This window comes from Podarcis melisellensis (assembly GCF_964234715.1).
Source record: "Podarcis melisellensis genome assembly, chromosome: 7".
Lineage (NCBI taxonomy): Eukaryota > Metazoa > Chordata > Lepidosauria > Squamata > Lacertidae > Podarcis > Podarcis melisellensis.
In genome coordinates, this window is record NC_138539.1 from 14031490 (window position 1) to 14048478 (window position 16989).

The window sequence follows — 16989 nt, forward strand, 5'->3', positions numbered from 1 at the left end:
GAGTGTAACTACCCTGTTGCATTACTCTCTGTGGAGCCTGAATACATTCAAGGTCCAATAAGCTGCACAATTCATTGGTTGGTTGGTTAGTTGGTTGGTTGGTTGATTAAGATTACTTATATGCCGCTTTCCCACAATGAGCTCTGTCCAAAGCGGCTTACAACACACATTCAAAACATCAAAATACAAAGATATGAAATACGGAGCACGCTGGTAGATTCAAATACGACAAAAATCAACAATTTAACAAACACAGTATAAATTCAATACTACCAAAAAACAAATTCTAAGATTAAGTACATAAAAACAAAGCAAAACAAGAGCTGACTGACAATAAATTTTCTGAAATTAATGAAGCATTGACTTTATAAAATAGCCCCCCACAACTAAGTACTTGCATTTTCACATTTAGATGTTGCAAGTGAATTCTTTTGATTTCAACATACCATTTATCAAATATCAACGTTTGCAGAATCTCAGTATTCAGTACACGCTAGCAACATTCTGAGAACTAAATCTGCAGTAACTTGGCCTCATGGCAGAGTGTGGCAGGGAAAGGCACATATTACATGTCACTGCAGGACATCCAAACCACCCCACCCCCAATTTATATTATATATGTTCCTAGCTGACAGGGACAGCACAAGCAAGAGTTAGTGGCACTGACAACATCTGTAGAACTCTGGACTGGAACCACAGTGACAAGACAGGTGACCAAACCCAGAAAATGAAAAATGTAGTTAGGATGTAGCCTGATCCTATGCATGGCTACTTTGAAGTAAGTCCTGTTGCATTTGATGGAGCTTGCTCCCAGATAAACAGACAAACTTAACCAGCTGCACAGTATTCTTAAAAACACACACCAGCTAATCCCAAAGTATCCTTTCACTTTACCTGTGAGATGGTGGAGTATTCCCTGAGGGCTCTGACTCCATGACTAATGCTTCCCTCCCAATGCTCGCCTTTTACATCTTGTGCCTTCTCCCCCGCCTTATAGCTGTCTTTGAGATTTATTTACTCCTAAATGATGGGTTAGTCAGATCTGCAAACACAGTCCTGGAATGCAGAACCTGCTGCTTGTGCAAACATTAGATTTCCTTGGCTCAGCTGGAAAGGTTGGCTTTTCAATTGCTGGGCATGAAATAAGGAGGGGGGGGGGAATGCTTCACCGGCCACAAAACTGAGAGGCTGCTTCCACGCAAGAATTCTTGAGAACCGCAGTCAAACGTTGCTTTTCTGAAATCAGGTGGAAGCAGAAATAGAATTGTGCTTCTACACCGCAGTAAATATAGTGTTGTATTATCTATTAGTGCCCTTCCCTATGGCCATGACCTTTCTCGAATGTTCTACAAAAGTCCCCAGCAACATTAGTTAGTAGCTTCCTCCTTAATTTAATGACTAGTTCAAAGACATTTCTTTCTTTTACAGTGAAACACCACTTTTTCACTATAAAAGAGGGAAATAATTGGGGGGGGGGAGAATACTAATTAACACCGTACCATATAATAGGTCCATATAAAAGGAAAGGAGTCTGCATGGCTGGCCAAGCCCAGGCATTGTGAAGCCAATACTGGCCAGCATCACCAACATCAGAAGGTTAACCAGAAGAATCTGAAGAGAACCCATTGTATATGAGTAGCTGTTCGTGATTCCTGTGCAGACATCTGAGCGCAACACCAGGAGAGGGGCTAATAGCACAACTTCACACAAATCCTCTTCAATGAAAAGGGTTTATTTAAAGGGCATTTCATCATCAATCCTCCAGCTACGCTGAACAGAAGGTGATAACAATGGTAGAAGCTGAAGGAGGAAGGTTTTAATTAAAGATACAGCACTCCCTAAAAGCTTATAAAGTCATATGCTTTTAGCCATTAGTTTAGCTTTAAATAAAAGCAACTACTGGTTTTGTGAGTAGATGTAACACACCCATGAGCCATGTGCCAGTGACCCAAATGCTAAATTTTGAATTTAAGAAAATCACTGCAAATTCCACTCAGAAATCAAGCATAGGAGTTGTTAAATCCTCTTCCCCTAAATGTTCCCAGGTGCCTTCCTTCCCAAAGCCTGGGGAAGCTTCTTCCCAGCTTAGGGAGGTAGGCACCATGTTCATGTGCACAACATCGGGAATCACAATGTCACATGCATTACTGCTCCCCTATGAAAAATGTCACCGCAAGCCACTGAGTACAGAACTGGCTGCTTTTAAGGTACTGTACATAGTGAATATCTGTTCCAGAGCACTGAAAAGAATAAACTGTTAGAATCAATGGTGGCCACTGTATGCATGGAAAGAGAATCGGCTGGGCATGGCAACTGTGATTAATCTTCAATTGTTTCATAGACAGATGAAAGAGGACACTGGAAGACTTTTAATGAACAGGAAAATCAGTCAAAGTCTTCATAAAGAAAGACACTGAAAAACTGTTGTATGTAATCACATGATATTATAATGAAGGCTAATCTAAAGAGCCAAATGGCTTTGATTGGTTCAGGATGATGACATTGGGTAGCAACAATTAAGATTGCTATGATCCTTTGGTGAATAGAAAAGACTTGTATAACCTGGAAATATATTTTGAAAATTGATTTGGGTTCAGTGGGACTTACTCCCAGGCAAGTAAGTATATTATGGCAGGAAAAAATACCTTTGCCCCTGTTCCCAAACTCTAGTGGAACAGGGCCTGAAACTTGAAATACTTGGATTCATATTCATAATGTTCCTAGGAAACTTGCACTCATTTTGGAGAATGGAAAGTGGTATCAAATTTATTCATCAATTATGTCATTAACTCATCCCACTAATCTGCTAGGAAATATGCTGTTATTAATTTATTCTTCTGTTCCCCCCGCCTCTGTTAAACAGAAACTCTGCTCTGTTGACAAAGGAGGTGTTTATTTGGACATTGTGATAAATTTAGGTGGGAACTGAATCTAGCCACAAGCCATTTTTAACAGGCTTAAGCAAGAAGAGGCATTTCCACTGAACTGAAAATGAATCCAGTTCAGCCTTCTTATGGCAGGGCAAGAACCTCCATATAGGGATGAGAAAGAAACCCAATTCAGTTTGCATTTAAAGGTAAATTTAAATAATTCGCAATTTTCAAAATGATGTGCACTCCTATGAATTTTGTAGCTCTCCAGCTATGTAATGTACAAAAGAATGCACACACTACGGTCAAGTGTGCATATAAATGCAAACATTAGTGAAAATAACATACAGAAATGCAGAACGTTAGCAGAATGTGCTTTGCAAAAATGCGCCCATTTGGAGAAATTAAGACTATAAAATGCTAGTGAATTTTCCTGAAAACTTTTTTAAAAATTACAAACTAATGTAGAAATCTGGAGAGCTGAACTTGAGAGTGGAAAAGTGAGAAAGTGAGCAAAACCAAAGCAGACCTATTTGCCCACCCCTACCTTCAACACAGGGGCGCGAGTAACGCTGTGGGTTAAACCACAGAGCCTAGGACTTGTCGATCAGAAGGTCGGCAGTTTGAATCCCCACAATGGGGTGAGCTCCCGTTGCTTGGTCCCTGCTCCTGCCAACCTAGCAGTTCGAAAGCACGTCAAAGTGTAAGTAGATAAATAGGTACCGCTCTGGTGGGAAGGTAAACGGTGTTTCCGTGCGCTGCTCTGGTTTGCCAGAAGTGGCTTAGTCATGCTGGCCACATGACCCGGAAGCTGTACGCCGGCTCCCTTAGCCAATAAAGTGAGATGAGCGCCATAACCCCAGAGTCGGTCACGACTGGACCTAATGGTCAGGGGTCCCTTTACCTTTACCTTTACCTTTACCTTCAACATATGAGCAATTCCCATTTCCTTGTTCCTTTTTACTGGTCCCTAGAAAATCAAAATGCTGAAGATAAACATTTCCCAAACTGGTGCCCTTATCCCTAGTCAGGATGGCCCAAAGTAAGGCATTGCACTTCACAACATCTGGAGGGCACCAACTTGGGGTAGCTGCTCTACAACAGTGGTCTTCAACTTGTCCAGACCTGAGACACACTGCTGGTTCCCAGCCTGTTATGGACCAGACATGGGCTGGTCATAATCTTTTTGTCTAACTTAGCTCACATAGTTGTTGTGAGGATAAGTCGGGGAACCATGTGCACTGCTCTCAATGCTTGTTGGTGAGGTGGCGAGAGAAGTAAGTCATGATCAGGGGTGCAAGAGCAGGAAAAAAGAATCTCTGGCCCTTCAGGTGTCCTTTGACTCCTACTCCCAACAGCACCAGGCAGCCTGGCCATTGGTCAGGGCTGAGGAAGTGGGAGTCCAACAGCATTTATAAAGCCACAGGTTCAGCATCAGGGAGAGAGGGAAGGAGAGAGGTAGGCAGAGAGACAAAGAGAGAGAGAACCTTACAGTGGTACCTCGGGTTAAGTACTTAATTCATTCCAGAGGTCCGTTCTTAACCTGAAACTGTTCTTAACCTGAAGCACCACTTTAGCTAATGGGGCCTCCTGCAGCTGCCGCGCCGCCAGAGCACGATTTCTGTTCTCATTCTGAAACAAAGTTCTTAACCCGAGATACTATTTCTGGGTTAGTGGAGTCTGTAACCTGAAGCGTATGTAACCCGAGGTACCACTGTATAAGTTTTAAATAAAAATTTGGACTAGACTGATGCACAGTTTTGAACCAGACACACTTTACTCCTGGGTTTGGGTTTTTATTTTGCCTTTTTCAATGGGCATATCATTTTGTTATGCTCTCAGAAACAATAAAAATGAATTTTAAAAATGAGGACAGCAGTAAGCGAAGTGGAAAAACAGTGGAGAATAAAGTAGAGGATGGCGGGAAGCAAATTAAGTTCAGCTCTGCAAAGATATTGCTCTGTCAGGAAACAGAGGGAACTCATGAAGGTTTTATTGAAACATGCAGGACTTCTTTTGATTCCTCTCTTTCCTCTCTCAGACAAATAGACTTTTTTTTTTCTAGAATCCACATGAAGCCTCCTCCCTTTCTTCTGCTCTCCATTCGAAGGCACTGTCTTTCCATTGTTGGCTGAAGCAGTGGCAAGATCAGCCACCAATTCTTCCTTCCTAAAAATAACAACTGGAGGCATGATTTAAAATAAAATAACGAAGCTGAAAACTACCCTAGACATTAACAATGATGCTTGGATTTTATTAACCCATCCATTGCACAAGACATGCACCAGTGGAGGGAGATTATTGTGGAACTAATCATTAAGGAGAGTTGTAGAGCGAAAACAAACTCTTTGCCTCAGGGCAGAAAGTGGCATTGCCCATCATGTCTCTCTCCATTGAATATACTGTTTAATATACCTTGAGATTTTCTCTGAAGTTGGTGCACTGTTCAAACACCATTCAGAAAGTTTACTGGGTGTTTCTCTATATCAATAATGTGTTCCAGCTTTACTCTGGTAAATATTCAGATCAGACTCTCTTGACTCAGTATGTCGGCACATTTTTATCATTCCAGTGCTCATGGGATTCTACTTTATTTTTGCCATTGCTTGGAGGAGCTATGGAACAGCCCCAGTAAGCATGAATTTGTGTGGCTGTTTTGCTACAGCCTGCTGTTTTCTCTCTTTGCCTGGTTTTGCGGCATGCTCACAGCAAATGTGCCGCCATACTTGAGCACAAATAATTGATTTAAGTGAAGCCGAGAAAGAGGAGTTTTCAAGGCATCATTGGCAGATTTGGGCTTTCTGAGTTTTCTGTTCGGCTGTGTGCAAAGCCCTGCATGACCTTGGAGTCAAAGGGGGAAGGGAGATTACTCCAGTGGGATCAGAGCCAGGGCTTTTTCGGTTGTGGCCCCAATCTGGTGGAACACTCTGTCACAAGAGACTAGGGCCCTGTGGGACTTGACATCTTTCCGCAGGGCCTGCAAGACGGGGCTGTTCTGCCAGGCCTTTGGCCAAGGGGCAGTCTGACCCCCTCCTTCTGTAATCCCCATAGAACTCTAACCCAATGGTTGCCATTAATTTGATTCTGAATTGATTTTAGAATGTATTTTAATTAATTGACTGTGTGATTTTATGTACACAGTGCTATTTTTACTTGTTGTTAGCTGCTCTGAGCCCGACTTTGGCCAGGGAAGGCAGAATACAAATAAATTATTATTATTATTATTATTAGGCAGCTGCTGCAGTTTCTGCCCCTTCCTCCTCCTCTCTTTCAGTTCTGCACCCTCTCCTGCTCCTGATAGGCTTTCTACCTCTGGCTCTTCTCTTTCCCTCGAACCTGAGAGCCAGTGTGGTGTAGTGGTTAAGAGCAGTGGACTTGTAATCTGGTGAACTGGGTTCGCGTCCCCGCTCCTCCACATGCAGCTGCTGGGTGACCTTGAGCTAGTCACACTTCTCTGAAGTCTCTCAGCCCCACTCACCTCACAGAGCGTTTGTTGTGGGCGGGGGGAAGGGAAAGGAGAATGTTAGCCGCTTTGAGACTCCTGAAGGGGAGTGATAAAGCAGGATATCAAATCCAAACTCCTCTTCTTCTTCTCCTGCCTCCCAGCCTCCCTCCTCCTCTGACCCGTCTTCAGGGTCCACTCCCATGATGCTGGCTGTGAGCTTTCCTCCTCTGCTGCTTCCCTGGGGAGTTCTTCAGCTGGAGACGCCACTGCTTCCCTTCACCCAGCCAGTACCTTACAGATGTGGAACAGATATTATGTGGCACCTGTAACCGTGCCAATTCTGCTGATTGAAGGGGTTGAATGGGCATATGCGGGGCAAAGCAATCTCATAGGTACCTGGGTCCCAAGTTGTTCAGGGCTTTGTATAGTAAAAGTAACACACTGGATCTGCAAATCAGCAAGCAGTGCAGATCTCTCAACCTCTCTCCTGTCAGCAATCGCCCTATGTGTTAGATCTTTGGTTTTCTGCATGCGTGTGATACGGCCAGCACTGATACTGTGTCCTGCAAAGGAGGCAAGACCCCCTGTGTAGGTCTCCTGAGGAATTTCAGCTGTAAAGCAGATACTTGCGAGATTTTTTGAAAGAACTGAGGTCTGCAGGTGGAAAGCAAATTACTAAGCAATCTTGGCCCATCCCTAGAGCAAATAAAGGCCGGACCAAATAAACCTATTTGCTTCTCTGGCATTTGTCATCGTTTCTGAATCTGGGAAAAAGGTGTCCCCAGCAGTGCTGTAGGGCTATATCAAAAGACAAGAGCCCAAAGGAAACCTCACAAAAACATAACTGTGTAAATAAAAGGCTCTGTTTGCAAGTGTTTGGGGAACTTGGTTTGCATCTTGCCAAGAGAATGTGTACAGCTCTTTGTTTCCAAATAAGCAGCTCCGTATGCGTGCCGATCGGACTAGCTCTGAGCTAAAACGCAGGTTGGTTTACATGAATGCTGCTGTCCAGTGCAAAAATAACCCCTCTCCCCTATCATAATTTTCTTGAGCTGGAAGGTTGAAGGGATGAGGGAGTATCTAATGGGGAGTTGGAAGTGCAACAGCAGAGATCATTTGGTTTGTATCTTTAATTGTTAATTCTGTTAAGTGATAGAGTCAACTAGCCAACAATGGTTCCGTGTGAAAATTTGATTCCTTCAGTACGCTATATGTGGGGCCTCCCTTGCGCTTGGTCTGGAAACTTCAATTAGTGCAGGATACTGCAATATGGTTGCTACCAGGAGTGAGATTCTGTCAGCATGTCTCACATCTGCTCAGACAATTGAAAGGAATTCATATTTTAGTGGGGCAGCTCCTAAACTCTATAACTCCCTGCCTATTGACATTTCAGAAGGTCGGAGGTTTGAATCCCCGTGACGGGGTGAGCTCCCGTTGCTCGGTCCCTGCTCCTGCCAACCTAGCAGTTCGAAAGCACGTCAAAGTGCAAGTAGATAAATAGGTACCACTCCAGCAGGAAGGTAAACAGCGTTTCCGTGCACTGCTCTGGTTCGCCAGAAGCAGCTTAGTCATGCTGGCCACAAGACCTGGAAGCTGTACGCCGGCTCCCTCGGCCAGTAAAGCGAGATGAGCGCCGCAACCCCAGAGTCAGTCACGACTGGACCTAATGGTCAGGGGTCCCTTTACCTTTACCTTACTTTCTTTGTATCCTTTTTCAGCACCAGCAAAAACAAACAAAACAAAAAACAAAAACTGTTTGGAGAAACCTGTCTGCATTTTAATCTGTAATATTATTTTATAGTACATATTTTCAACTGTTGTTTTTATTCGTATTCATATTTTTTAAAACCTTGTTTTTAACTTTCTTGACAATTTTTAATGTGCATTTTATATTATTTGCAAAACTCTGGGCCGAAACAGGTCCCCTACCCTTATCTAGGAAACAAAAGAGTGCATTTTATAGGTTACTAACTTTAACTACCAACTCCAAGTATTGCATAGAAAACGTGATTATTGCTACAGACTGCAGCAGCACAATTACATTGCTAAGTGACTCTGCAGCATCACCTAGTGGTTATGGAGACCAGCAGGAGATTTTCTAATACTTAAAAAAAAAAAAAACGTCACTTTGCTACATCAGAGAAACTATGGGCTGTCTTAATAGCAGGAGTGGCTTTATTTGTATAAATCTTCTAGGTATGCAGCCATAGAGAGGAGCAGGACCAGGCAGAGGGCCTTCTCAGTAGTAGTGCCAGCCTTGTGGAACGCCCTCCCATCAGATATCAAGGAAATAAGCAGCTATCTTATTTTTAAAAGACATCTGAAGGCAGCCCTGTTTAGGGCAGTTTTCAATATTTAATGCTCTACAGTAGTACCTCGGGTTACATACACTTCAGCTTAGCGGAGTCTGTAACCTGAAGCGTCTGTAACCCGAGGCACCACTGTATTGTTATTCTAAAGGCAGGAGATGCAGCCTTCATGCTGAAGCTGGTCAGTGGCTGGATGGGAGACCATCAGTTGGTAGAACATGAGACTCTTAATCTCAGGGCCGTGGGTTTGAGCCCCACGTTAGGCAGAAGATTCCTGCATTGCAGGGGGTTAGAATAGATGGTGATGATTCTATGGTTGCCTTGAGCTCCATAATAGAAAACACGTAGGATGTAAATGGAGGCAGTGAGAGATTTTACTTTCTTGGGCTCCATGATCACTGCAGATGGTGACAGCAGCCACGAAATTAAAAGACACCTGCTTCTTGGGAGAAAAGCAATGACAAACCTAGACAGCATCTTAAAAAGCAGAGAAAGCACCTTGCCGACAAAGGTCTGTATAGTTAAAGCTATGTTTTTCCCAGTAGTGAGAGCTGGACTATAAAGAAGGCTGATCGCCAAAGAATTGATGCTTTTGAATTATGGTGTTGGAGGAGACTCTTGAGAGTCCCATGGACTGCAAGAAGATCAAACCTCTCCATTCTTAAGGCAATCAGCCCTGAGTGCTCACTGGAAGGACAGATCCTGCAGCTGAGGCTCCAAGACTTTGGCCACCTCAAGAGAAGAGAAGATTCCCTGGAAAAGACCCTGAAGTTGGGAAAGATTGAGGGCACAAGGAGAAGGGGATGACAGAGGATGAGATGGTTGGACAGTGCTCTCGAAGCTACCAATATGAGTTTGACCAAACTGTGGGAGGCAGTGGAAGACAGGAGTGCCTGGCGTGCTCTGGTCCATGGGGTCACAAAGAGTCGGACACGACTAAACCACTAAACAACAAGGATGTAAATGTCGTAAATAAAATAAAAGCACAGTGATAGCAGCTTGTTCCCAGCTAAATTGGAGCCCTGAGGATCAGCAATCAAAATACTCACAGGAAGATCTGGGTTTGCTACAATGTCAGGGTTGGCAGAGACTACCAGTACCACCTATTAGTTGAAAGGCCACTACAGAGGTGGCACTGGCGGGTAGCTGCTGAGGTGGCAACAGATCTAGTCTCCAAGGAGCATGCCATAGCTGTGGCTGCTGCCATGGTAGCGGGAAATGCATTCCTTGGAGGCCAGCTCTGCTGCCCCTATGGATCCTGCCGCCTGAGGCAGCTGCCTCGCCTTGCCTCACGGATGAGCCGGCCCTGTTTCACACTATGGAGAAGAGTGCTAAATACTTTCCCTGATCCCACCAAAGATGTCATTAGCTCCATAGGGGAAAGCATACAGATACAATCCTGCGATGTCTTTTTGTTTTCCCCTCTGTGGAGCCGATAGCACTTTTGGGGGGTGATTGTTAGGAGGCATGCTATTTAAATTGGGAACAGAGTGGAGGGAAACAGTTAAATATCCCCTCGATTAGTGCCACTTCCCTGTTCCTTCGAAGCAGCCTTGTGAAGATGCTAATGATTAAAACACCTTTTTTAAAAATGCCTAGTTTAGCCCTAAGGGAAGTTTTGTTTCAAGAAAAGGAAGAGGGTTTAATAATAATAATAATAATAATAATAATAATAATAATAATAATAAAGCTCAGATGAATAAAGCAAAATTTCTCAGGCAGCATGAAGCACTCAGCAGACTTGTTTGTCGAGTTTCTTGATAGCCCTAATTTGCATCTCTTTATGTACATATTGGCTCTAAAATGGATTCTCCAGTCACAGGGCAGTCGGTTTCTGTCTCCCTGCTCCATCTCTCTCTGTCTTCTCCATGCCTAGGCATCTGCTCACCTCAGCATTGGGGACTTGTCTGCTGTTAAGGCAGCAGGTGTGCTTAGTTATTGGCCTTGCGACTTGGGAAGCTGCAAGAAGGAGAAGATGAAGGGGCGGTCCTGTTGAGCAAGCAGGAAATCTATCCTTATTGCCCAATGGCAGGGTTGGTTAAGATCGGTGTCAGTCAACACCGCAGACAGGCTTGACCTGCTCGTTCTATTTTATTACGTGTTTTTGGAACCAAAAAGCTTCCTCCAGTAACCTTAACGTAACTTTCAGAAATATCTTTGTTCCAAAAAAGGGAAGCACTTGTATGTGAAGAGACATATTTGGTGAAGGAAATAAATTAACTGAACTCCTGAGCGTGCGCAGAGCGACACACTCTCTCACACCAACTGGCCACAGGACGGTCACATGCTCTGGTGGAGTTCAAAGGGAACCTTTCCTTTTAGAGGTAAACCTTTGAGCTTGTGACTTTGAGACTTTGCAACAAGCACCTCATAATTCACTTTCCATGTGGTCCAGCAAGGCATTAAGGGTTTCTTTTCGTCATCAAGCATTTGGGTGGTAAATATGCTGGTTTCCCTACTAGTCCACATGACTTACAGAGTTTAGCATGGACTGTGGAGAACAGGGAACAGGGGGAAAATTTTCACTTAAAGGCAAACCTATCTAATACACATTTTCCGAATCAACATCTAAAACGGAAGCACAGCCCATCCTTCAAACCCACAGTTCCCCAAAGTTTGCAATGCAGCACTCAAGTCACTTAACGTGCACAAAATGCATACAGTGGGTAAAATGTGTATATAAATTCATATATTGGTGCCTTAAAGCAGGGGAAATTGCTTTGCAAAGCGTGTCTGCCAATGTCATGGCATACAAAAATGTATTTAATAGGAGGCATTCACAGCAAAATGCTTATGAATTTTCAAGATGACTTTTTTTTAAAGGGAATTGCACACTGATGTGGGCAAGTGGAAAACTAAACGTTAGACCGGAATCTGAAATGGACACATTTGTCCATCTCTGGCACAGAATGTTAGTGTTTTGGGGCACCCTGGAGATCAACAAGCCCATCCCCATGGTTTAATCCAGAATCTGCAATGCAGACTGCACCTGCAGAATCTATCCAGCCTTGGCTTAAATATGCATGGGTGGCTTTTTGCTTATCCCTCAACAGATGAAGCCAGAGTTGAGAGTTTAGTGAGTTATGTTACCTAGAAGCAAAGCAGGAAGCTGGAGAGAGAGTCAAAGCAATGTTTGAAAGCAATGTTTGATTTCCGTTTGAATCCAAGGCTGCAAACTAGCAGAAAAAGAAGAGAATTGTGGAGGTGCTGATGCTGTGGTCCCCTCCATCGTAGGCTCGGGTTGAATATATGTGTAAATAAACCATCCATCATAAAGGCACCACAGTCTTCACTGTGCCTCATTTCCAAAAGGAAACACGAACTCTGGCTAAGCACCTGAAATCCCTGGAATCTCACAGCTCTTTGAGATTGGGGTGGTGAGCAACAATATATTAGCTCCCTGAAACAGAAGTGCTTCCTTGGGGAGGGGGGAACTGTCTGGGTCCAGTCCAGCAACTGATTGACAACCGCACAGTTGCCCATGCAGTGCGTTAAGCAACAGCCTTTATAAATTATTGTTTATTTATTTATACCCCGCCCATCTGGCTGGGTTTCTCCAGCCACTCTGGGTGGCTTCCAATGGAATATTAAAATACAATAACCTATTAAACATTAAAAGCTTCCCTAAACAGGGCTGCCTTCAGATGTCTTCTAAAAATCAGGTAGTTGTTTTCCTCTTTGACATCTGGTGGGAGGGCGTTCCACAGGGCGGGTGCTACTACCGAGAAGGCCCTCTGCCTGGTTCCCTGTAACTTGGCTTCTCGCAGCGAGGGAACCGCCAGAAGGCCCTCAGCGCTGGACCTCAGTGTCCGGGCAGAACGATGGGGGTGGAGACGCTCCTTCAGGTATACTGTACCGAGGCCATTTAGGGCTTTAAAGGTCAGCACCAACACTTTGAATTGTGTAGGTCTTTCAAGACCGGTGTTATATGGTCTCGGCGGCCACTCCCAGTTACCAGTCTAGCTGCCACATTATGGATTAGTTGTAGTTTCTGGGTCACCTTCAAAGGTAGCCCCACATAGAGCACATTGCAGTAGTCCAAGCGAGAGATAACCAGAGCATGCACCACTCTGGCGAGACAGTCTGCGGGCAGATAGGGTCTCAGCCCGCATACCAGATGGAGCTGGTAAACAGCTGCCCTGGACACAGAATTGACCTGCCCCTCCATGGACACCTGTGAGTCCAAAATGTCTCCCAGGCTGCACACCTGGTCTTTCATGGGCACAGTTACCCCATTCAGGACCAGGGAGTCCTCCACACCCGCCCGCTTCCTGTCCCCCCAAAACAGGACTTCTCTCTTGTCAGGATTCAACCTCAATCTTGCTATTTTTCAAAAAGCTAAATGAAACTTCCTTCTTCCCGAGTCCTCCTGAGGTTCCTGTACATCCACATCATTAAAGTCTGGAGTCCCTCCGGACTGCTAGGTTGTTGTTTATTGCAGCTGCATTCTGCACCATTCAAGTAGGTAGCCGTGTTGGTCTGACACAGTAGAAATATATTTTAAAAATGAAAAAATATTCCAGTAGCCCCTTAGAGACCAACTAAGTTTGTTCTTGGTATGAGCTTTCGTACCTGAAGAAGTGTGCATGCACATGAAAGCTCATACCAGGGACAAACTTAGTTGGTCTCTAAGGTTCTACTGGACATTAAAAAAAATGTATATATTTATTCTGCAACATGTCATTGATGCAAGAAGAAGAAGAAGAAGAAGAAGAAGAAGAAGAGGAGGAGGAGGAGTTTGGATTTGATATCCCGCCTTTCACTACCTTTAAGCAGTCTCAAAGCGGCTAACAATCTCCTTTCCCTTCCTCCCCCACAACAAGCACTCTATGAGGTGAGTGGGGCTGAGAGACTTCAAAGAAGTGTGACTAGCCCAAGGTCACCCAGTAGCTGCATATGGAGGAGCGGAGACGCGAACCCGGTTCCCCAGATTACAAGAGTACTGTACCACTCTTAACCGCTACACCACACTGGCTCTCAATGTATTAGTGGTGGATTTAAACAGGACCATCCACACACCGTTCCATTAGTTGTTCTGTGATGTTTCTGCAATGTTGCCGTGTTATTAGTACCTAGAGGGTCACTTTTGGACCAAAGTACAACAAGAGTGGGACAAGAATTAATCAGACTGTTTGCGGTACAAAGAGTTGTGGGATTTCAGCAGGATGTTACAGGGCACACACTGATGGGCAATGATGTTGTATGTCTGCCCTGAAATACTTGCAGACGCAGCCAGTATTGAAAGAGGGATTGTGAATAACTGCCCCAATCCCTTCATGAGCACAAATGATCTTAACCATGCATCGAAGTTCCCATTGTGTTGGAGGTATCTACCCCTGGTAAGTCTGCACAGGATTGCAACTGCAACTAATCTAATAGCCATTCCCTCTTAAGAAAAGCCTTGCATAGGATGTGGGAAACAGCTTAAGTAGTTTTTTGGTCTCCAGTCAAGTCATTAAAGATGTAATCCTACAAATAACTATTAAGGCTTCAAGAGTAATGCCTTGCCTCCTGCAAAGCTGGACCATAGCTGTCACCTTTTCCCTTTTCTTGCGAGGAATCCTATTAGGAATAAGGGAATTTCTCTTTAATAAAAGGGAAACATTGACAGCTATGAGCTGGACATACCCGAACCCCGCAGTTTCAACGCATTCTGATTTCTGCATAGGACACGAATTTATGCAGGTCTGCGTAGTACCAGACTGTGGGCTAAACAGTGGAATCTTACAAACGAGTTCAATGACTTTTATGCCTAGGAAATTGGCATAGTATTGAAGGCCCAGCTGTAATGATTATGTAATTAAGAAAAGAAAGATTAAAAATTAAATCAGAAATTAGGGGAAGGATTTGCTGAATTGGCTTGATTAGTGATTGGAATTCAGAGAGGGGAGGTATGAGGAGGTCGGGAAAGTAAGTTATACGACTATAAGGGATTGAAATTATACCTGTTATTTGTTTTGTATGTATGTTTATCTTATTGTCATTTTTGTCTTCTTCTTTTTTTGTTGTTTTTATGTTATATAAATTTTTGAAAACTTCAATAAATATTCTTAAAAAAAAAAAATAGTATTGAAGGCCCAAAGATGCTTGGAAGTTGTCAGTCAGATTAAGCTAAAAACAAAACGAAACTTCCTTCAGAGAAAGAGAACAAAAACTAATCACAACACAGCATTTGTTGGCATACTGCCCCTATTCCTGGAACTGGTTTATTTTCATCCACTGTCCCCCATCTCACAATCTCCCCATGTAACCCAGAAAAGGAGACTTACTTTTGCAGCTTCTCCATCGTTCTGCTCTCCTCAACCCTTGGTCCGCTAAAGGCTGTGTGTTCTGCAACTAATCCGAAGGCATGTCATCGCTGCCGCTGCTGGCACCAACTATAGGATTTGCCAGGAGTTAAGCCTACCAAGATATCAGCCACTCCGGTAGGGTGGGGCTGTTTAAACATATGACTGCGCTTTTCTCATTCAGTACAAGAATGCCCAGGACCATGAAATTAAATGAGGCGCTGTAAAACTAGGCAGATTTGGCATTTTCCTTCAGCGGGATTGTGAGATAAGCATCAGATTGCTCATTGTTTTGGGACGTTTAGATCAGCTCCTCCAGCAGCCTCTGACTTGATGTGCGCGGAAAAGCACCTTTGCCATGCTCCAAATCTGTTTCACTGTGAACATTTGTGGGCATAGCTCTATAACAGGGTTTCCTAAAGTGGGGGGATGATCCAGGGGGGCAGTAGTAGCCTCGGGTGCAATTTGGGGAGGGGGCATTAAATGAAAATAGGAGGGCAGTGGAAGCATAAAGAAGAGAAGAACAATTTGAAAAACCGTTCATACTGTACGTGTTTCCTCTGATGTGCAATGATGCTTACCCAGCAACAATGCTTCCCCTGGATCTTGGGGTCATGCTGGAGGCAAGGGGTTTTCCTGGGCTTTCTGGCTTCACTCAGTTGGGATAGCTCAGTTGGTAGAGCATGAGCCTCTTAATCCCAGGGTTGTGGGTTTGAGACCCATGTTTGACCACAAGATTCCTGAATTGCAGGGGAATGGACTAGAATCCAGCGGTTCTCAACCTGTGGGTCCCCAGATGTTGTTGGACTACAACTCCCATCATCCCTGACCACCAGTCATGCTGGCTAGGAATGATGGGCGTTGTAGTCCAACAACATCTGGGGACCCACAGGTTGAGAAACACTGGACTAGATGAATCTTGGGGTCCCTTCTGAATCTACAATTCTATGGATTCTATAGCTGTCTAAATGCTTGCTTTCCATCTGCTCAACAGGTATATATGCAAATGAGCCAATTATTGCAAAAAAAAAAGCCACTAAAACGCTCCAGAGCTTTCTGTCATAGAGAATGTTATAATTATTGCCGGGGTGATGGAAGAGCAAGCAAATGACAGTGTACACAACTGTGATATATGAAGCTTCTTGACTGATATAAAATAGGCTCAACCATTTAACCACCTTGAGACCGCTAGGTGTAGGGGTGTGTAAATTCAATAAATGTATGTAAATTCAATAAATGAAATGAAAATCAGGACCGGAAAGTGGATCACAGCTTGCCTTCCTATTTGGCCAATGGCAGGAAGGCTGTGGCGCCAGCCCTGCCCCTGGGGTGGATTGGACTGAGCTGGCAGGCTTCATTTTGGTCCACCCCATGGGTTTTAATAAATAATTTTATAATTTCAAGCTTCAAGGTGTCTTGAACAACACCTTTCTTTACTATGTTGTAGGATGTAAGTAGAAATAGAGATACATAAAAGAGCACAAATTTGTTCCTGACTCTTTCTGTACACTCCCAGTACGTTTCCAAGGACAATTCAAAGTGTGGGTGCTGACCTTTAAAGCCCTAAACGGCCTTGGTCCTGTATACCTGAAGGAGTGTCTCCACCCCCGTCGTTCTGCCCGGACACTAAGGTCCAGCACCGAGAGCCTTCTGGCGGTTCCCTCACTGCGAGAAGCCAAGTTACAGGGAACCAGGCAGAGGGCCTTCTCGGTAGTGGCAACTGCCCTGTGGAACACCCTCCCACCAGATGTCAAAGAGAAAAACAACTACCAGACTTTTGAAGGCAGCCCTCTTTAGGGAAGCTTTTATTGTTTCATAGATTATTGTATTTTGATATTCTGTTGGAAGCTACCCAGAGTGGCTGGGGAAACCCAGCCAAATGGGCGGAGTATAAATAATAAATTGTTGTTGCTGCTGCTGCTATTTTTGTTGTTGTTGTTGTTATCTGTTTGTTCGCTTAAAGAAGGTAGATTTTCAGAGGTGGGGCGCTGAGTAACTTTTTTCTGAAATGGGTGCAGTAAGGCTAAATAAGCCTGGGAACCTCTGCTCTACAAGAATACTAGTTTCATGCCAATATA

The 16989-nt window shown here is 44.0% G+C and overlaps 1 protein-coding gene across 2 annotated transcripts in view; it reads right to left on the reverse strand.

Moving 5' to 3' along the window:
- The window catches only part of FER1L6 (fer-1 like family member 6), a 117278-nt gene extending 102290 nt beyond the window's left edge, over positions 1-14988 (reverse strand). Inside the window, exon 1 of one of the 2 annotated variants that reach the window (XM_081918630.1) lies at positions 14894-14988. In XM_081918630.1, coding sequence (XP_081774756.1) covers positions 14894-14910 — 17 coding nt within the window. In that variant the 5' untranslated portion in view covers positions 14911-14988. Of the gene's footprint in view, positions 1-894; positions 965-14893 lie in introns of those variants that run through there. The other variant, XM_081918629.1, reaches the window with a different exon arrangement.
- Between the last annotated feature and the right edge of the window lie 2001 nt (positions 14989-16989).